General features: G+C 46.6%; 1 protein-coding gene across 1 annotated transcript in view; it reads right to left on the bottom strand.

The window, feature by feature from the left end:
- Positions 1–21,240, bottom strand: part of FLNB (filamin B) — a 92,380-nt gene that overhangs the window by 59,497 nt on the left and 11,643 nt on the right. Inside the window, exons 5-17 of the mRNA XM_023727619.1 lie at positions 20,409–20,486; positions 18,753–18,915; positions 17,626–17,823; positions 14,902–15,039; positions 13,015–13,141; positions 11,670–11,806; positions 9,941–10,134; positions 8,273–8,386; positions 7,228–7,371; positions 6,887–7,010; positions 6,397–6,557; positions 5,140–5,230; positions 4,693–4,862 (exon numbers count right to left, since the gene is read on the bottom strand). Coding sequence (XP_023583387.1) covers positions 4,693–4,862; positions 5,140–5,230; positions 6,397–6,557; positions 6,887–7,010; positions 7,228–7,371; positions 8,273–8,386; positions 9,941–10,134; positions 11,670–11,806; positions 13,015–13,141; positions 14,902–15,039; positions 17,626–17,823; positions 18,753–18,915; positions 20,409–20,486 — 1,839 coding nt within the window. The remainder of the gene's footprint in view (positions 1–4,692; positions 4,863–5,139; positions 5,231–6,396; positions 6,558–6,886; positions 7,011–7,227; positions 7,372–8,272; positions 8,387–9,940; positions 10,135–11,669; positions 11,807–13,014; positions 13,142–14,901; positions 15,040–17,625; positions 17,824–18,752; positions 18,916–20,408; positions 20,487–21,240) is intronic.

Below are 21,240 nucleotides of genomic sequence, written 5' to 3'. Positions count from 1 at the left end.
TGTATATTTTTTCACATTCCTTTTGTAATAAAGAGAAAGAAAAAAAAAAAAAAAAAAAAAAAAAAAAAAACTGGCTGTATCAATGGAGTGGGGAGGATTGGTTTTACAAGATTTATTACTACAAAACCCAACTGGCCCCCGGCCTCCTGGGTGTAACATTTCCTGGTAAAATGTATACAGGTCAGATTCAGTAGAGCTGAGAGCCAGCCCAGGCACAAGAGAGGTCTCCTCTTTGTAATCTTTAAGGCAGGGACTGATCCGTTACTTCAGCCACCACTGCATATTCGCCAACTCTTCCGGAGTCTCCATTGGCCCATAACTCCTTGCAGGCTAGGCCTCAAGGCTACCCACGCCTCCTGCAGAAACCTCCCCACCCCTATAGGTGGCCACTGCTCTAATCTGCCGAGGGAGAGGGGGAAAATCCTCCTCTAGTTAAGCCCACCTATCCCGTAAAAGCAAGTACGTTCTCATTACCGAACCCATGGCAACCCTACAGGACAGACTAGAACCGCCCCACAGGGTTTCCAAGGCTGTAATCTTTACACGGAAGCAGACTGCCACATCTTTCTCCCGTGGATCGGCTGGTGGGTTCAAACTACTGACTTTTCAGTTAGCACCTGAATGCTTAACCACTGTGCCACCAGGTTGTTCTCACTATAGTCATAAAAAACAAGACAACAAAACTCAAAGAGGAAGCTCACTCCACCTTCAATAACCAAAAAGGGAAGAGGAAGAACCTTAGAGATTTACACCTATAGTGTCTGCAACATTTAATGCTTCCTCTGGGCCCCCAGCCATGAAACCGCCTGTCTTCCCCCCAGAGGGCTGTGAAGTGCACTTCAGGAAGACTTCACTGGCTGCAGGACAGTTTATTCTCCCTCCCACATGCTTCCGAGACCTTAATCTGCAAAACACACGCACACAGGATGGTACCCGGCAGCTCCGAGAGGATGGGACAGAGACAGCCCCTTCCCTCCAGTGTCCACTGCCAGCAGCTACAGGGACCAGCATCATCAACATTTTATGGTAGGAACGGTTCTCTTGGGGAATCCCTTGGCGGTGCAAACAGTTAACGCCAACCAAAAGACTGGCAGTTCAAGTCCACCCAGAGGCACCTCAGAAGAAAGGCCTGGCAATCTACTTTTGAAAAAGCAGCAATGAAAATCCTATGGAGCACAGTTGTACTCTGACACACATGGGGCCAGCATGAGTTGAAATCGACTCGAGGGCAACCGTTTTATTTTGTTGTTGCTGTTCTCCTGGGAGGCTGAGTGAAGTCACAGGGTTTCTTTCCTAAAGGCTCCACAGTAGCACGTGGAGTTTCTGATTCCTGGAGGCTCCTGACCCAGAGTGCCATGGAGCTGCTGCCACCAGCTTCCCAAACCACTCTGCTCGGGGGAGCTCAAGGCGAGAAATTTAAGTCACTCGAGGCCACAGACAACCAGAGGCAGGGAAGGCAAAGTCCTCGGGAAACTGGGATTGCATAAAACTCCTTCCATAAAATTAAGACTTTGTCTGACCTCTGAGAGGGTCCTCAAGCCCCAACCCAACAAGTCCCCTCCTCCAAGGTGCAAAGAGTTCTAATCACCACATCCCAACTTGTACTGGGGCAAGACAGAGCAAAGAAGACCAACCACCGACACCCCTCATCTGTCTACTCCAGGTATGCAAGCTGTCACTCAGGGACCCCACAGGTGTCAGGGAGCCAGTCCTGAGCCAGCAGTCAGGGGCCCACAGGCAGGCGGGGCTGCCCCTCCTCATACAGCACATAGTCTGCATTCTGCCGGGCCAGACCCACCCACCCACGCCTCTGCACACAAACCATGCAGCTGCATTTCTGGGAAGTTCCAGCCTGTTATTCCCTAAAAACCACTGCGAGAGGTGTGCCTGGGTACGCTCCCATCTCCTCATCAGGGCACGGCTTTCTGGGCTGACCCAGGCCTCCTGACCACATCCAAGAGGACAGGCTAAAAGGCAACTAATTTAACCCCATCTCAAGCTTTTAGCTGAGGATGAGCCACCCTGGTCGTCTACCAGAGGACAACATTCTTGTGCTGCCTGTACTTGTGAACCTCAGTTCCTCTTCATTTTTACTCACTCACTCAGCTACGAATCATCAAGGAGGACCTCCTAAGGGCCAGGCCCTGTCCTTGGGGCTGGGGCTGCAGAGACAGATAAGGTATCACCTCCTGTCCTCGGGGAACTCCCAATCCAAGGAGAGATTTAATCTGCTGTCTTTGCCTTAGAGAAATATGCAGAACTGCAAGTCACCCAAATAAGGACCCAATAAGCCTTGCTATAAACAGCGTAAAGGAGCCAAGGGGCACTGAGTTAGCCAGTCACTCACACCAACGGCAATCCCCGACACCCAGACTCTGCAAGGCTCCTCAAACTTCTCACAGACAGCATTTTGACAAACAGCCCCAAGTGGCAACAAGCATGCCAACAGCCCTCAAGCTAGCCATTATCAGAGAACTGGGTGAACTTGACCTTGAGGTGACTCTGAAGTAAGGAGCCTCCCACTGCAGCATTGCTTCAAAGGCAGCAAAAGAGCACTTGGGTTCCTGACCTCCATCTCAGCTAGCAGCTGGGACATCCAGGGAAACAGGCCCTGCAGTCCTTTCTGAGGGTGCAGCTCAAAATGCAATCCTGTCCTGATGTCTGAAATCTACTTTCCAATGGTCCAGACAAAACACAAAAAGGTATATACAACTCATTGCTTAGGGGGCACTGAGCTTCTGGTAAAGATGATGGGAAAATCTGGAAACAGATAATGGTGATGGTTGAAAGACATGATAAACTAATTAACACCACTGAATTGTGTATGTGATAAAGGTTGAGAAGACAAATATTTTTTACATATATACCACAATAAACCAGTTGCCGTTGGGTCGATTCTGACTCATAGTGACCTTACAGGACAGAGTAGAACTGCCCCATAGAGTTTTTAAGGAACGGCTGGTGGATTTGAACTGCTGACCTTTTGATTAGCAGCTGTAGCTGTTAAACACTGAGCCACCAGGGCTCTGTACACCATAACAGAAGGGGAAAAAAAGGTATATAGATGTAGGATAAAGCAAATGTTACAGAGTGTTTTTAGAAGATTCTATGACCTTGTGATCTAGATCAGTGGCTTTCTGGTACCTCCTCCTGAGGAATGTGGAGAATTGGCATTTGCACAAAAATGTCTGATTACACAACAAAGATAACATCAAGTTAATGCCCCCAGCGGTAATAAGGCTCCTGCCAGCCCTCCAACCAACAGGGGGAAAAATAATCACCTCGTTACCAGTGAGCTGCCTGATGAGAAAAGGATATTCTAATTGCAAAAGTATTAGTTTTACCACTCTAATAACCAGTCCTTCCTTAGGAGACAAAAGCCCGGGAAAACGCAAGTCTGGAGATAAGAGGTCAGGCTTTTACTGTGGTACGGAACAATCTTCCCCCAGAAAACCCACTGCCAGGGGAGTTCTCAGAGTAAAGACTCCATCTCCAAGGACTGGCAGCCCAGGGCAAAGTAAGGGGGCCATCTACCTCATGCTCTCCTCACCGTACCCCGCATTCTTCCCCACTATTCTCTGGCCAGCTTTTTGCTGAGAGGTCCCAGCAGGAATGACACTTTTCAAGCAGTGTTTCTGCTGAAAGACATGGCCCTTCTCCTGCAAATGGCAACTCTTATGGAGGGATTGGGGGGGAGATCTTTTCCTCAAGGATGAAAAAATCTCCGAAGTTTGGAAAGAGTGCTTAGAACACTAGGCATAAGTAATAAAACACAGGCTCTTCTGCTAGGATATCTGCTCCCTGGGCCATGGAAGTTTGAACACGAAGCAAAACAAAATGTTAAACTAATAAACATAAACTTGTACAGAGAAGTAGTACTTCAGTCCATTACTGCTTAAAACAGTCAGAGCAAACCAGCCTGAACTGCAAAATCCTGTTGGTATTCCTGCATTTTGTGAGGTGGCAATTGCTGCTCCAAATGGTGCTTTGGGCCCCAGGGACTAAAGGCTGAACTGGCTCCTTGAGAAAAGATTCCACCAAAACACCTTGTAAAAGGTGAACTAAGCTGAAGGGCCAGCGAGGAAAAACAGCTCTTTCTCTGTATGCAAGAAATAAAAGGTACAAGAAATAAAGGATACAAGTGTGGGTGTGAGAAAGAATTTGTGTGTGAGTGAGAGGGTGTGTGTGAGAGAGTCTGCGTGTGTGAGACAACGTGTGACGGAGTATGTGTGAGAGTATGTGTGACAGTAAGAGTATGCGTGTGTGTGTGAGAGAGAGTGTGAGTGAGTGTGAGTGTGTGAGTGTGTGAGTGTGTGAGTGTGTGAGTGTGTGTGTGTGTGTGTGTAAAAGAGAGGTAGGTATTAGGTCTTGAATTTCAAGAATTCAGCATTTCTCTGATAAAATCCAAAATGGAGGCAGGAGATTGGAGTGGGGAGACTTGGGGCTGGCTTCCCACTTGTTCTGTGGGAATCGCTTGAACTCCGCAGGCCCTCCTGATATAACCAATTGGGCTTTTTGTCAGAGCTCCTAGAGAAGTTCAGAACAAAAGGCATGAAGAGCCATCTCCTACCGTGAAGCACTTCTAACAGAGCAGATATTATACCCCTTGGTGTCTAAGGTGACCCTGGGCGGTGCTGAGTGGAAAGGTGCCTGGCTAGGAACCAGCAGAGGAGGGGCTCAGAAGGACCCTACCTGCTGAGTGGGTGTGTATTTAACAGTGTGGGAGTAGTCGTAATTATCGATGATATCCAAGTCCTTCACCGCGTCACCAGGAAGGGGGCTGCTGAACTGCACGTTGAGTGGGGCTTTTCCAGCCCCTTTGGTGTAGACAGTGAAGTGGGTTGGCTTCCCGTTTTCCACACCTGGAAGGACATACTGTGATGTGAGGAGACAGGCAGACCAGAGTGGTTTCACTTTTAGAACCAGCCTGACAGGTTCCACAGCACCAGCTCTGCCTGGCAGCCAGCGTCAGGGGCTGCTGGCCAACAGCTCAGGCAGGAGCACCACCACTGCTACATCTGAGCCCAGCAGAACTCCTGCCTTTGGGGGAGATAAGCCCACCAAAGCCCTGGACCAGACACGCCCACCGTCACTGGCCCACAGAAGGCCTCCAGGACAGCCTTGCACGCGCCATCTTACCTGCTTTGCTGAGTCCCGGGCCTTCTGCCTTCACTTTGCTGGCGTCATGGGAAGGGTCGACTTTGACTCTGAAAGGGCTGGTGGGGATTTCCTGTGGCAGAGACAATTTCTCAGTGGAAAGCCCCTGAAGCAGCTGCCAGAGCTTAGCCTCACGCCCAAAAGTAAAGGGTTGAAACCTTAGCACGACGCTTACTTCAGAGAGTTGTGAGCAAGCGTCCGTCACCATAGGTCAGGTCTTCATATTCTAACATCAGGTAAGGGTCCTAATAGTCACTTACTAATGCCTGGATCCCCAAAACCACAGGCTTTGACCTGTTTCCTGCATAACTACAGAGAGGTTTTCCATAAGCAAATCTAAAAACTCTTTAACATCAAATGATGAGTACTTAGAATGAAAACACACCAAGAGTGAAACAAAGCCCAAAACAAACACGAGAAATGGAGTCTGGGAGAAGAAATGTCCTCCAAGGGCAGCTAAAAGCTAAGGTCTCGGGAAAGCAGGAAATTAATCAAAAATGGGATGATTCTAATTCTTCAAAAAGAAAATTCCAAATTTGGAAAAGGATAGCGGTAATGGTTATACAACATGATGAATGCAATCAACGTCACTGAATTATACATGTCTAAATTGTTGAATTGGAATATGTTTTGTTATGAATATTTTTACCATACACACAAAAGAATATTGCAGACTATCAAAATGAAGGCAGAACAGGTTAATTGATTGGGTTATGCCAACTCAAGATAATCACCTTTAGGCACAAAACTTCCTCCTGAGGTTCCTATTTTTGTGTAAGGTTCCTTTTAATCCCCAGGATTTCATTTTTCCCTATTTTAGGGTACTGCTCTCCCTGTCTTCACTACCACATGTAAATAAGAACTCTAGCTGAAACTGTAAAGCCCTCTCCCTATAAAGTTTAAGGGTGGAGGACAAAGTTATCACTTCAAAGAGGTCAAAGTAGAACACATCTAGAAGTTAATTAAGTTTCAATCAAAAACTGATAAATGTTTACAAGAGACCAGTCTCTTTCCAGACTTTCTGCTTTTAACCACCAAACACACTGCCTCGCTTCTGATACAAAGTAGTAAAAACTGAGTTCTGGGTGTTTCTTTTTTCCTTCTTGGTTTTAAGGAACCAGAGGAACACTACTGAGCAGAGTTCTCAGATGCCTTCTCTGTTGTTAAAACCCCGAAACGGAGATAAGCACAGGTGGCCAGAAAGGACCCGGGCCCCTCCCCTCAGGCCCAAACACAAACCTGGGACGCAAAGAGAACTTTGATGGTGTATCGTCCGGCGGCGGGAGGCACATACTTGACAGTAAACGTGTCATTGGCATTGTGAATAATGTCAAAATCCACGTCCTCCTCATCTTCACTTAACACCCGAGCATCACATTTAATGCCAACGCTGACATCACCTGGAACAGACCAGCTCATTAGCAACAGCTTGCAAGAAACAGCATGTCCCACGCAATCACTTACAGCTCAGGCTAACACACCAAAAGAGCAACTGGGAATCTTCCAGTAATAAATATGAGAAAGGGATGATGGTAAGCCAGGGTTTGGGAGAGGAGACAGAGGATTAGCAGATATCACTAAACAGCCAACACAGACGCTCATTAGATGAGCAATTACCTATTCAGGTGGACTACTTCCTGGTTAAAAGTTCACGGCCCTTAAAATTTTACAAAAGACCTTTCTTCCCTAAGGAGCTACAATCACTACTTTGGGTGACACCCCCTCTCACCTTCCCCAGCCTCAGTACAGTCCACCGTGAAGTGGGTAGGCTCATTTGCCTTGAGACCACTTCTCTCCACACCGGGCCCAAATACTTTGACCTTCTGGGGATGGCTGCCTTGCCCGATGTTAACCTAGATAAGACATGAAGAAAGTCGTTACAAGTTCTCCTATACTTGGCCCCAGTGAAACACTGTTAGGATCCTTATGGACCATCTACAGTACTCTGCCGTTCAGCCCACTCATCTTTCAAGTTCTGCCAAGGATGAGTTCTTTCTACAGGTTTATTTCTGTGCTGGCCATCAGGCATGAAGCCCCCAGACCTGCCCCAGATTCCACCTCACAACCTACCCTGTAGGGGCTGTGTGGGATGTTCACACCTCCCCAGACCACAGCGATGGTGTGCTTGATGGCCTTCTGTGGGGTGTATGAGCAGGCGTACGTGCCGTCCATCCGGCTCTTCATCTGGATGTCGATGGGCTGGCCTTCCCCGTCCTGCAAGAGAGCTGGGGCTAGGAACAGAGCTGGCCCTCACGCTGTCTTTGCCAGGCAGTGGCACCGCAGCCTTCCCAGACAGTCAAGTTGCCACTTACTTATCCAACCAAAATTCCCTGAGTCATCACGACATGCTTGTCCTCACAATACAATGGCAGGAGGCGAAACGTTACATCATTTACTTATTTTTAATTAATAGTTAATCTTATAATTAAGAGCAAATGGTGAATGTAATTAATGTCACTGAATTATACACTTAAGAATAGCTAAAATGACAATTTTTTGTTATATATATTTTACCACGTAAGTTTTCTAAAAGAAAAAAGAGCAAATGACCCAAGAAGAAATTCATGGCTGCTATGTGCTTCCTAATATTTTTTTTTATTGTTGTACTTTAAGTGAGAGTTTACAATTCAAGTTAGTCTCTCATACAAAAATTTATACATACATTGTTATGTGAACCTAATTGCTCTCCCTATACTGCGACAGCACACTCCTCCTTTCCCCCTAATTTCAATTCTTGCATTTAAATTCTCTGGCCAAATGCAATTAAATTAGCTAAGCAGATGTTTTAAAAAAAAAAAAAAAAAAAAGAAGCCTTCCTTCCAAGCCTCCCTGCTAGCATGGCCTCAGAAGCTTCAGCCACACGGAGAGACGTTGCAGGGAAATCTGCAAGAGTCAAGCCTTGTTTCCAGGGAATATAAATCATGATAAAAGCATCCTAGTGCTTTACATGTTAGAATCTCATTTAATCGTCACATAACCCCACAAGACAAAACTCTTATTATGTCCAAAGTGTGGATGAGGAAACTGAGGACCGGATGGACTGAGCAACTTGCCATAACACTGAGAGATCTTGTCACCTGCCAATTACCCGCACAGGTGACCCCTAGACATTTACCTGAGCAAATATCTTTAGGGGAGCTTTTCCAGCATCTTTGGGATCCACAGTGAACTCGGCCAGGTTGTTGACAATGCACCCGGATCTCTCCAAACCTGGCCCGTACGCTTGAACCTGGAAAGAGAATCATTACTAGCCCTCTTCCTGTGCAATGCCCAGACTAAACCCCTCCGTGAAGACTGGCCACCAGGAAGTGGGGGAAGATCAAAATTTGTGTCTGACTTTACGGCATCAACATAACAGGATGGTTATGAGAAGTAAATGCTAAAGTAGGCTGTAACTGAAAAAGACCAAGCAGAAAGGGGGAGCCATTGTTTAGGAAGCACTGAGTCTCTGTTTACGGAGATGGAAAACTTGGCAGGGACACCAGCGATGGTTGCACAACATGATTAATGTAACTGGTGTCACTGAATTATTCACGTGAAAAATGCTGAATTGGCAAAATGTTATCTATATTTTGGAGCCCTGGTGGCGCAGTGATTAAGAGCTACGGCTGCTATCCCAAAGGTCAGCAGTTCGAATCTACTAGCCGCTCCTTGGAAATCCTATGGGGCAGTTCTACTCTGTCCTATAGGATCACTATGAGTTGGAATCAACTTGATGGCAATGAGTTTGGTTTGGTTTTGGATATATATATTTTTTACAATCATTAAGAAAAAAAAGAGTAAATATCTCATTGATCTCTCATGAGGGAGAAAAAACCAGGTCCCAGACTAGTCTGAGCTCCTTGCATTATTCTTCTAGTAACTGGGGTATGGACTTCTAGTAACTGGGGTATGGACTTCTAGTAACTGGGGTACACACTTCTAGTAACTGGCGTATGGACTTCTAGTAACTGGGGTACAGACTTTTAGTAACTGGCATATGGATTTCTAGTAACTGGGGTACACACTTCCAGTAACTGGTGTGTGGACTTCCGGCTATACCCAATCTCTCTGTTCTCACTTCCAGCGGGCTCAGAACCTTCATCGCAGACAACGTTCCAAAAGTTTGCAGCCCTCAGAGCGTGAAGGGCTAGCAGTTGGCCAAAGAGGGGGAAGCCACCAGCCTGGCCCATGACAGCCTACGGACAGCTACCCACGTGTGCAGACAGCAGTGCACCTGGGGGGTCTTCTCCTTTCAGTCAGGCTGGCTCACACCTGACGCTCAGCAGCCTGCTAAGGGTTTGAGATGAGGCCTTCTGGAAACATTGCAAACATTTCTCCAGTTTAAGAGTGAGAGAGCTGGAGTTGGGGTGGGGTGGGGGGGCTTTATCTATAAAGTATCATGAAATAATAAGTATAGAAAACATCAAGAGTGAAATACAAGGCTCTGGGTTGCAAGAAAAGAGTCGCTTATGGAGTCCCCCACGTGGGCCAGGCACTGTGCCAAAGGCTCTCTTTACACATGTTACCTTCTTGACTCCTCCCAGAAACTCTACAAAGCAGACACCACTCTCATCCCTGCTTTAGAGAGGAGGGTACCAAGAGTCAAGGAGGTGAGTTACTTGCCCAACATCACAAAAACACTACCAACAAGATTCAGATTCAGGATCATCTGCTTCCTAAGTTCTAAATGGCTCCTCTCTACCATCTCTCATCACACTGCTTAAGGCAGCTCTTTAGGCACCAGGGAGAGAGCCAGCCAGGAGTCAGGGGAGAGAGGACGGAATGCAACAAGTTGATTCACCAGGTCTGGGCTGTAGTCTCCTGGGGCCGGGTGGATGAAGGCCATGTACGGGCTGTCCTTGATGTCTTCGTCGTCACACATGATGTGAACGGCATACTCGCCGGGCTCCTTGGGCCAGTATTTGACATCACACGATCCATCATTCTGATCGTCATACTCAATCTTCGCCTGAGAAGGGCCTTCAATGGCAAACCCTGGGGATGGAATGGGAGGATTTCCTGGTTACATTGTAGAAAGAACCTACTTTAGGGTGCTACCAACTCGATCCTTCTGGCTCCCTAAAAACCAGTATTTGCCAAAAGATTGAAATCTGCTTGTGTTCCTTTCCCACAAAACCAAGCCTACTGAGCTTTCACTAGAGATGGAAGGGCTGGGTTCTGGACTTTTTCACACCATCTAACTGAGCAGAACTTTCTGTTGGCAATATGGCAACACATACCAGAAGTCTTAAACCTACGCCCACACTTTGCCCCACCAGAGCCACTTCTGGGCATTTATTGAAGGAAATAACCAAGGATATGTGTAAACAGTTAGCCACAAGGGTATGTATTCAGTATTATTTGTATAGCAAAACCCTGGAAATACCTCAAGAACCTAACAATAGATATATCCACACAATGGAATTCCATGGAAGCCATGGACACTGAAGACATATCCTACATTTAACTGGTATAGAAAGATATAAAGATTTCCCCCAAATATTTTATGTAGCAGATCAACATCTGTATGTGTATCTACGGAAAAAACAAAGCCTGGAAAAATATACCAAAACGTTTAATATTATTTCTCTAGAAGGAAGAATTAAATATGATATCCTATTTTTTCCTTTCTGCTTATTTCTGTTTCTAAAACATGGATCACCAAACTACAGCCTGTGGGCCAAATCCAGCCCACTGCCTTTTTTGGTAAATAGTTTTACTGGAATATAGTCACACCCATTCATTTACTTGTCTCAGGCTGCTTCATGCTACACTGGTGGAGTAAAACAGTTGTGACAGAGACCATACGGCCCACAGGCTGAAAATGTTTGCTATCTGGTCCTTGACCCCCTGATCTAAAAGGTAGACATCTGCTATATATTTTAAAAAAAATAAACAAACTCAGATAGGATCCAAAGAACATATTTGCTTGCCAAATTTCTAATTTCTGAAAAATCCGTTCACAGATTCATCCAAACAAAAGATCACTCAACAATATTTGCTGAGTGCCTACTATGTTCTAGGTACTGTTTTAGCACCAAGAAAAAACAAAACAAAACAAAACAAAAAAACTCATTGCCATCGAGTCAATTCCAACTCATAGTGACCCTATAGGACAGAGCAGAACTGCCTCATAGGGTTTCCAAGGCTGTAATCTTTACGGAGGCAGACTGCCACATCTTTCTCCCACAGAGCAGCTGGGGGCTTCAAATCATCAACCTTTCAGTTAGCAGGCGAGTGCTTTAACCACTGCACCACCAGGCACAACATCTAACCAAGGCCTCTGCCTTCAAGGTCCAGTGGATGAAGGAATGCCACCGCCAGAGGCAGAGGGCAACTGGAAGGGTGGGAGGAGAGGGGGAGCTGCAATCCCCCAGCAGTACCCAGAGATGGTCTCGGGCGGTCCAGAGGCAAAAGGGTTAAGGGTAATGAGGTCAAGAAGGGACTTCCGACACCCAGCCAGAGCCCAGGACCCAGGCACCCTGTAACCCCAGCCCTCCAGAAGCTGCTGGTCAGCTGCCTCCACTTACCCAGTGACCCCACTTCAGAGCCAATGGACTCAACCACGAAGTCCGCCGACCGCCCGACAATCCCACCATGGAGTCCAGGGCCCCACGCACGGACTTTCTGCATGCCTGCTTCAGGGCCAACTTGAACTTCAAAGGGGCTAAAAGGAAAGGAATAGAAGCAGCATTCAAGAAGAGCAAAGAAGGGCTGAAATAAAGAAAGCCATAAGCTGTTAACGTACATTCTTTCCACTTACCTGATCCTTTTACTGGAGTCCCAATGTCCAGCCAAACCCTTTCGCCCTGCAGGCCCCCCACAGCCATTATTATGTCAACAATATAGTGTAATATGGCTGCCTTGGGGAACTCAGGGGGCCACTGGGTTAGCACTCAACACACCCTGCCTCGTACTATCCTTCTGGTCATTTACCTACCCCTTAGTCTGCCAAAAACCCAAACCAAAAATAAAACAGTTGTCTTCAAGTCAGTTCCGATTCATGGGGACCCCATGTGCATCACAGTAGAACTGTGCTACAAAGGGTTTTCAGTGGCTGATTTTTTCCAAGTAAATTGCCAGGCCTTTCTTCCGAGGCCCATCTGGGTGGACTCGAACCACCAAACTTTCAGTTAGCAGCTGAGCATGTTAACCATTTGCACCGACCAGGGACTCTCCTTTGTGTGCAGCAGGGCTTCCCAAACTGTGAGCCCTGGGAGCTCAGAGAGTGTGCAATTCCCCTGCCCTGCTTATGCCATAAAAGAAAACCATTGTGGAGTAGGCTTTATTGCATATATGAATGGATGTACTTTAACTCTGGTGCAGGAAGTGAAAAACAAGGGCGCTTAAAGACTCCCAGAGCCCTCGAATACCCAAATATTTCTCAAGGTAAACTAAATTTATTCGGAGTTTAAAGTCACCCCAAGGAGAGCACTTGAAAGCACACCAGCAAATTCGGGGAGGCAACTGCAAGGTCCACGAGGCAAAGCTAGAGTGCATCCTGTCCCTGACGGCACTCACGTAGATGATTTTAATGTAAACCATAGCAGACTCTACCCCCATGGAATTCCTGAACAGAGGCATCCATTGAAAAAAGAAAATCTCAGTTTACACAAGGGCGTACAGACACACAGCCCATTTGCTCCCTATTACTGCTCCTTCTGGCTCCCCGGCCTCCCACCAGCCCCAAACCGCCAGCATTTGATTTAAATCAAGGCAGCCGAAACCACAGCGACTTTCTGCTGCTTTTGAAAACTGGCCAAAGGTCCGTATGCTGCTCTGAAAAAACGTCTTCAACAAAGCAGATCTCTTTCCCTCCTGCCGCCTGGGAAGCCACCACCCCCAGAGAAGCCCCATTCCCAGCTGGAGCCTCACCTCTTTGGAATGTGGTGTCCCCCCCATGTGATGGCGATGCTGTATTTCCCGGGGGTGCTAGGGTAATACTCGAAGGTGTAGACCCCATCCAGAAAGCCTTTTTGCTTCACCAGCTCCTCCAGACCCTCTGTGTGAAAGAAGCACACAATTTTTCTGGCGCAATCCTAGGCTTAACACGAGAGTCCAAAAGACAGGAACGTAAAGACAGTAATATCCACGAAAAAATAAACCACGTAGGAAAACTAAGTGAGCTGCCTCAGGGTAAACCAGGGGCCATCGAGTCGACTCTGACTCACGGCACCCCCATGTGTATCAGAGTAGAACTGTGCTCCATGGGGTTTTCAATGGCTGATTTTTCAGAAGAAGATCGCCAGGCCTTTCTTCCAAGGCAGCTCTGGGTGGACTTGAACCACCAACCTTTCCATCAGCATCTGAGTGCATTCACCATTTGCACCACCCAGAGACTCTGCCTTAGAGAACAGGGCTCCAAAACCAGGCAGGTTACTCCAAAGCTGAAAACAGGCCCATCTCTGCTTCAGAGAGAGGGGAAACGGAAGCTTTCCCAGCTAACTAGCTTTAGGATGCCCTCTTTGGTATGAGGGGCCCTGAGGTCCTGAACCTCCTGGGTCTGTGTAAAGATAAATTCAGTCACATCTCAACATTAACTCCACCTTTCCCAACAGTAATAGCCACTCTTCTCAGGCCCTGCAAAAACTGGGGAGAGAAAGAACCTTTATGAGTATCTGCCATGAGTTTCAGGTTCATGTCTCCACATACCTTTTCAACTCAAGTTGGACAATAAAAACGAGAAGGCTCTTGAATGCTATCTACAAGGACAGGTTTTCGATGTTACACCTCACACTCTAGACTGAACCATCAGGCAGTAACTTGTTTGATGTCAAGCCCAGAGGTTTGGCCAGGAAAGCCGATGAGTCAAGCAAAAATCCAAGGTCAGAAAAAATGACTCCTTGGCTCCTGTTGCAACAAGCTGGAGGAGCCTGGCTCCAGGTGTGGGCAGTCTGGAACCCGGCCCGCCCCCAGGCTACACCCACTCCAAAGCTTGGTGATCACACATTAACTTTCTAGAGCACAGGACACTCCTGCCCCAGCCTTTTGGGAACACAGAGGGTGAGGGCAGTCCTAGTGCAGAAAGCTCAAGATTCCACAGACACGGGAGTGAAACCTCCAAGGGCCGCTACCCCTGTGCCCAGAGCTGCTGAGCAGCTGCTCATCTGTCCTAGGGGAAACCCCGAGGACAGATGGGGAAGACACTTGTCCCCACAACCATGGTCTTTCCCAAAAGAGGGAGCAAGAATGGTTTGCAGGGTACAATCCATCCCTCCAAGAATGGAATTTATCTGCAAACAAAACTTAATCTTAGGGAATTTTATTTTCCTTCTATAAGCACTTTCATAGTAATTAGGCACTTGCCGTAATTTCATAGTCTATAAACTGTAACCTGCAGTGGGAAAATCACAGGCTTTGGAGAGCAGTGACTGACTTCCAGCTCCAACGCTTACAAGCTGTCTGACCTTGGGCAAGACCTTTCCTCTCTGAGTCTAGGTATCCTCAAATAAAAAACAGGTCACTTGGGGTTGTTCCAAAGGAAGCACTTCCCCAGCTCTCTTACATCGCTGCTTTTTCTACTCCCAAAGTCCTTAATATAATGTGAGATTATCAAGCCGCCCACTGTTCTCTCCTGCACCCAGGACAGACATCACTAATCAATCACTGTTCCCTTCCCCCGTGGAGCCCAGATAGCTTCAAATCTTCAACACAGGCCTCTGGGAAAAATAGATGAAACTGGTCGTGGAATAAAATCCATAAACCATGGCTGCAAAGTTAGCCCAAATCACACCTGAGGTGGGGAAACAAAGGGGCACTTACTAGGACCTTTCACAGTTACGCTGAGCTCCCCGCTGCCAGCAGCTTTGGTATCAACCTTGAAGTCTGCAGTCTCCCGGATGCGGACACCTTTGGGCTGCAGGCCTCGGCCACTGGCCCGGCAGGCATGTGGATTGCAGGCTGCAAGCACAGTTTCGACATCAATTCAACCTTTCATTCTCCAGTCAGAGCTGAGCAAGCTAAGGCAACTTGGAACCACCCACCAAGAAATGTTTGCTTTGCACAAACAGCATGCAGCAGTTGCCCGAGACCAGGGGTCCTGTTCAAGGAGCACACCAAACTAGCAAATAAGGACACAACATAAGTTTGTCCAGCCACACCACAGAGGCACTGGGGAGAAGTTATTTTGGCAAAGAAAGTAGAGAGCTCAGCGAATGCATGCTGTGCTCCTGGTACCAGATGAAGCCCTGCATTTATCCTCTCTGTGGTGAGGAGGAGTTCAGATCGAGTGCTGGACGATGTTCAAACCTCACTGCCATACTCGAGGGCCCAGGAACTGGGAAGACTGGGCTTTTTCAAGTGTACCTGGAAAATGCAGTGCTTGAAAACATCTGACTGGATTCCAATCTCTGGGTGAGCCATTTCTAAAAGTCTAACCATACTTGTTGTCTTCCGTGTGAATAGTCGGGCAAAAACAACAGGGAATAGCTCAAAAGGAGACTAGGTCAGCCCCAGCTTGGCCAAGGCACGCCCACATTTGAGAGTCGTCTATTGAAAGGTCCTTGGAATAAGAGCGGCTACAAACACAATAATTAGCAGCAAACACCACTCTGGATTTGATTTCTGGATCTAGTTTAAAAACTCAAAGTTAGAAGCCTAAACGTTAAGGACAAAGGTAGCTTCTAATATTCCCAGCACGAGAGGTCTACAAAACTACTACTTCATGGTATTAGTCAGAAAGTTTTAGACAGCTGATAAAAGCTGTGCTTGTACCCGAGGAATTTTCTGCCCAGTGCGGGTGACCTTCTCATTAAGTACAGAAGTGGGAGATTAGTGGGTAAAAAGTCATGTTGTTTATTAAGTGGCTTCTCCTTTGCAAATATGATGTGGCACATTTGACAACCCCATGCATACTACGGGGTCACAGACTCCAGAAGATGACTCTTCAATCCACAGAAGGAAGATATTTCTCCTCTGGCACCCTCTCCCAGCAATGTCAAGGCAAGTCCTCAGTCGGCTATCAGGCAAACTGCTGCTTCCCAAAGCGTCACACGGACAGCCGTTGGGTTAGTGATGATTTTAGGTGGTTCGTGGATGAGCAAAGTTTCAGAGTTGACACCTCCTGACAGGTGACACTGGTTTTCCATGTGTGAACGTGATATAAAGTTTCTTTTTAATATACAATCATTTAAGGGGGGAGGGGTTAAGAAATGAAAATTAAAACTCGATGAATTAAATACCAGATAGTACAGGTGATGGATAGATATGCCAGAAATGAAAAAGGTAGTCCATGAGTGAGGGACGGTTGGGAAACACCATTAGAAATAGGAAAGCTATTCAAAATTCTTCCTCACGTTATGTCAAAAACAGTTTTTCTTATGAATATGTAGGGTGTTTTTGTTTTTTGTTTTCTTCTGTTAAGGTAAGAAAAGCTGGTCATACCAGAAGTGAATCACACCAGGATGACCAGATTTCTCTATGGGCCTTTAAGAAAAACTCGTGGAAATTCTGAACATGGGCAATAGTCTCAACTGCTAAGTTCATATAAACACTAAATGGAGCTGAAGAGTTTGAAGGAAACTGCCAGATTCTCTGCCATCTTGTCAAGCCTTAGAGATCTTAAATGCAATTAGAGAGTGGCTTTGGGGTCTGGCTAGACAAGCTGCAATAATGCCTGCACAAGAGTTTCCTAAAGCTGCAAACAGAGTAAGCTCAGCTGTCAGTGCCAAGCAGAACAAAGAACTATCAAAGACGCCGCACCCGGCCAGCCTTACCGAGCAAGATGCTCTGGCCCAGGGCTATCAGTTAGGAGGCCAACAGCTTCAGGGTCCCGGCTGGCCCAGAGGAGAGATTCAGAAGAGGAAGCCACATCTGAAGACGCAGATGCCGAGGACAGAGATGGAAAAGCAAGTATTGGTTAGAAAAGGCAGCAGAGTTGGAAAACAAAACAAAAAAGGCAACAAAGTCAAGAGGAGAAAGAGTTTAACATTAGAGAAAAATTGCTCCTGGTTGCAGAGGGAGATTAGCAGAGTGGTTAGCAGGCACAGGGAGAAGGAGACCTGGATTCTATCCCCAGCCCTGATACCTTATCTAAGCCTCAGTGTCCCCATCTGCATATTGGGGATAATAACAGTGCCTACAACACACAGACTGGTGTGATGATCAGATGAGTCGCGCTAAGTGCCCGGCAGCCAGCAAGGTCATACGGTGGAGGCAGCAGGGCACCGGCAACACCTCTGCTGCTGCTGCTGCCACCGCCAACCTCAGCCACAGAAGGGGACTCCTCAAGCGGCCACCTCGGTCACTGAGTGTTTTAGAGAGGATTCAATGAGTTAATTCAAGTAAAGCATTAGGTCACTGCGTGGTTAATAGGAAGGTATGAGTATTAGTATCTTGAAAATAAAGGAGGCCACTTCCAACCACAAGCAGCCTTGGCAAAAAAGTGACAGGTGCAGGTTCAGTGTGGACCACCGTCATTCTGGCCTCAATGCCCAGCCACACTCAGTGAGTCTTGGCACCAGAGGTACACACAGCCCTCACACTCACCTTCTCCGACCTGCACGACAAAGGGACTCTTGGGAATAGTGTCACCAGCAAAGGAGACTCTGACCACGTGGGGGCCGGGCTGCACTGGTTTGTACACACATCGGTACACCTGGTTTCCTTTGTCTTCCACGAGCAACTCCACGGTGTTCTTCCCCTGCGGATCTTCCACCTCAATGCCGATGTCACCCACACCAGCTCCTGTGACACAGTGAGAGTTCCATGAGCCCAAGGCCCTCTTTCTGAAAGCTCCCTGCTGAGGAGTGCAAAAGCAGATGCAAATTGCAAATACAAGAAGACAGACAGGCTCTTGGAAAGGTCCACACCAAAACGCTAACGATCATTTTCTCGGGGTGGTGGGGGTTAGGGCTGAACGTCTCCTTTTTTACCACATTCTCTATTTTCCACACTGAAAAGAAAGTGGACAAGTCAAGGACTGTCTTACTCACCATACCTTGCATAGAATTTGGTCCAGCAGGTGTTTCTCCAAATTTGCTTTCTTTAGAACATTTATTTAGTTGAGTTGGAAATGTGCAGATAAATTGAGTTATTAAAAACCAAGCTCAAGCTTGAGTGTGTAATTTTAGAGAAGAAAAGCTGGTTTTGAAAAAGCTAAGAATATCACCAACACCTTTGAAAAATCTAATTTTATTGTTTGTTTGATTTAAAAGACAGAAGGATCTTTAAACCTTAAACCAAAAAGTCTTAAAACCAAACAACAGTTTAGCTGAACTAGTAGAGAATGTCTGCCTTGCGCATTAAGCTCTTTAAAGATCTGCCTATATGGGATCAAAATGACAACAGCAACTCAAAAGAGCTGATAGGAAGCTTAGGGGGCAGTGAGTTTATGTTAAAGGGGGAGGAACAATTCAGAAAAGGAGGGTGAGAATGGTTGCATAACTTGAAGAATGTAATCAATGTCACTGAATTGTACATGTAGAAATTGATGAATTGGTATACGTTCTGCTGTGTATATGCTCAACAACAACAACAAAAAAATAACTTTAATATACATATTTTAAATACAATAAATAAAAGACATAAAGTCAGCAGCCTTCAGCTTCCTGAGGATTAGATATCAGGCTTTGGAAGAAAGTCCAAAGGTCTGATCCACAGGAGAGGCACGTTACCTGCTGTGTAGATGTCAAAGTAGGTGGGCTTGTTGGCGATGTTTCCTGAAGCTTCCAAGCCTGGGCCTTTTGCAGTGACTTTACTGGGATCTCCCTGGGCCTTGTCAACATTCACCTCAAATGGGCTCTTGGAGATGTGTTGTCCTGCAAAGAGGACTGTGACCTGCAGGTGACAGAGAGGTGGGATAGAATCACCTCAAGCCACACGCATTGATGACCTTCTCTTCCACCCTCCTCAGGGCAGCCCACACAGAAAGGTTCTGAACCAGGAGGCCTAGAACCAAGTTAGGTGGCCTAAATGGGACTTCCTCTTGGCCCCAGGAGCCATGACTGGCTTTATTGCTGTTGTTAGGGGCCGTGAAGTCGATTCCAACTCATAGTGACCCCATATGACAGAGTGGACTGTCCCATAATTTTCTAGGCTGTAATTTTTACAGGAGCATATCACCAGGTCTTTTTCTTGCAGAGCTGCTAGGTGGGTTCCAACTGCCAACCTTTCGGTTAAGAACCAAGTGCTTAACTATTGCGCCACCAGGGCTCCTTATCTCTAAGTCAGATTACTTTTAACAAATTGAAAGTGCTTTAGTCAGTATGCTTAGCCTCTCTAGTAGGAAATGAAATAGTACTTATACATGAACCTCTAGACATTGGGTTATTTCAGGGGGCTGCAGAAGGAGCTACTCTCTCCCAGAATAAAATACACAGTTCCAGGGTTTCAAAACCAGAGTCAAAGCACTTTTAAGGCACCAAGTTCATTCTCAGATGCATGGATTTGAGACAAAGTATGCCAATTTCCATCTAAAACCTGACTCACTACTGCGCTGGGTTTCATGTGAACTCATACTTGACTAGACTGAAGTAATTACATTGTAAATTCTCCCTTCAAGATTTTTTCTCCCCATAAATCTGTGATGTTCTAAGGGTGTAAAAGAAATCTAATGCCATGGATCCAGGTGAATTTACTAAAACCCAAGGTGGCAAGTACAGTCTATGTGTCAACATCTTGGACAGTACACAGGATTGGCCTTTATGTGCTACCGAGAGCTTTCTCCCAGCGAAGGATGCACTCCTGGGTCACCTCACTCTCCTGCAAGACAGGCTTCCTTAGACAACCCCCACAACCGGCCAGCTAGATTCTATCTCAAACAGAACTCAAGATGTTACTGAGATAAAGGGCCTAGGCTTCTCAGACATGAAGTCAGGCTGGATTTCCATGGTTTTTCCAGGCACAAGTGTGGGCCATTTGCCTCCACTATAGTCAACTGGTCTCCACACTCAGGTTCAGGGTACCCTGAAGGGGAATACTTAAGGAAGCATACGGACACAGGGCCCAGAGTTTAATCACTATGACATCTACACTCCAGGCATGTAACTGCAACCATTAGTTACCTAGTCGGAGTTAGAACAGTTGAATGACATTGCAAAGAACTTAGTCAATGCAATTCAACTAATCTAGGTGTATTAGCTAATGTCTCAGGTCTGATTCATGGAGATTCCACATTGTCTACAATAAACATGGATGCTTTTATAACCAGAAAGAAACGTCAGAAGTTAACTTAAGAAAGCCACTCTTCTTCCTAAGATACTCTTCTTTGACGTATATCAAAGCCAGCCCATAAGAGCAGTCTGCCCAATGACCACGATGCCTCATCTTACCTTGTGCAGCCCGGTGACCTTGGGCAGATACTGCACAGAGTATGTCTTGTTCTTGTCGCTGTCAGGGGTCACTTGAGCCTAAGTGGGAAGATGAGCGACAGTTAGAGAAGGCGCTTGGTGTGAGTGAAGAGCGTACTCCGTCAGCCAAGGTCCTGCAGCAAGCTGCCAGGTCAGAACCCTGAAGGTGCTGGCAATTTCCCGCCCTGCCACTCCCACTGGGTACCCCAGGAGAGGAGCCGCCTGAAGTCACAAAAACAAAACCATGCAGCACAAAAGTGTGACAAAGTCAGGACTCTTCACTGTTTCAAGGACTGGAACTCTCTAGATGAGAGAGAATACAAAGCAGGCAGCGTAAACCTTTATTGGCTCAGAAGTCACTGAAAGCTTACGAAATGCCAAGCTTATTGGTAGGTCTCAAAACTAAACAATGAGCAAGTTAAGCACAATCTCTGCCCTAGTGGGGTAAACAGGCAACGTGCCAACAAACTTAGAATTCCAGATTGTGCGAAATGCGAGGAATAAAATACAGTCCTAAGAGGACAGGTAGATAAAGGGAACAGCATGTGCAAAGGCCTTGAGGGAGGAACCAAAGGCTGGTCGGTATGGAAAGAGAGTAGAGCAAGAAACACCTCGATATGCTAGCCTTCGGTACCTAAAACCTCAGCAACAAGGCCTTTGCCCTTGGATACCAATTTATATTCTTTTCCAGGGCAGAGCCCTTAGGCAAATTACTTTAACCACCCTAAGTCTCAGTGCCCTTTTGGTAAAAACAGTTTTTGTCATGAGCTTCAATGAGGAAAATGGGAAGTAAAGTTCCTGGCTCTGTTACAAG

This window comes from Trichechus manatus, unplaced genomic scaffold (assembly GCF_000243295.1).
Source record: "Trichechus manatus latirostris isolate Lorelei unplaced genomic scaffold, TriManLat1.0 scaffold00001, whole genome shotgun sequence".
Classification (NCBI taxonomy): Eukaryota; Metazoa; Chordata; class Mammalia; order Sirenia; family Trichechidae; genus Trichechus; species Trichechus manatus.
This window is presented reverse-complemented; position numbering and strand designations above follow the sequence as displayed.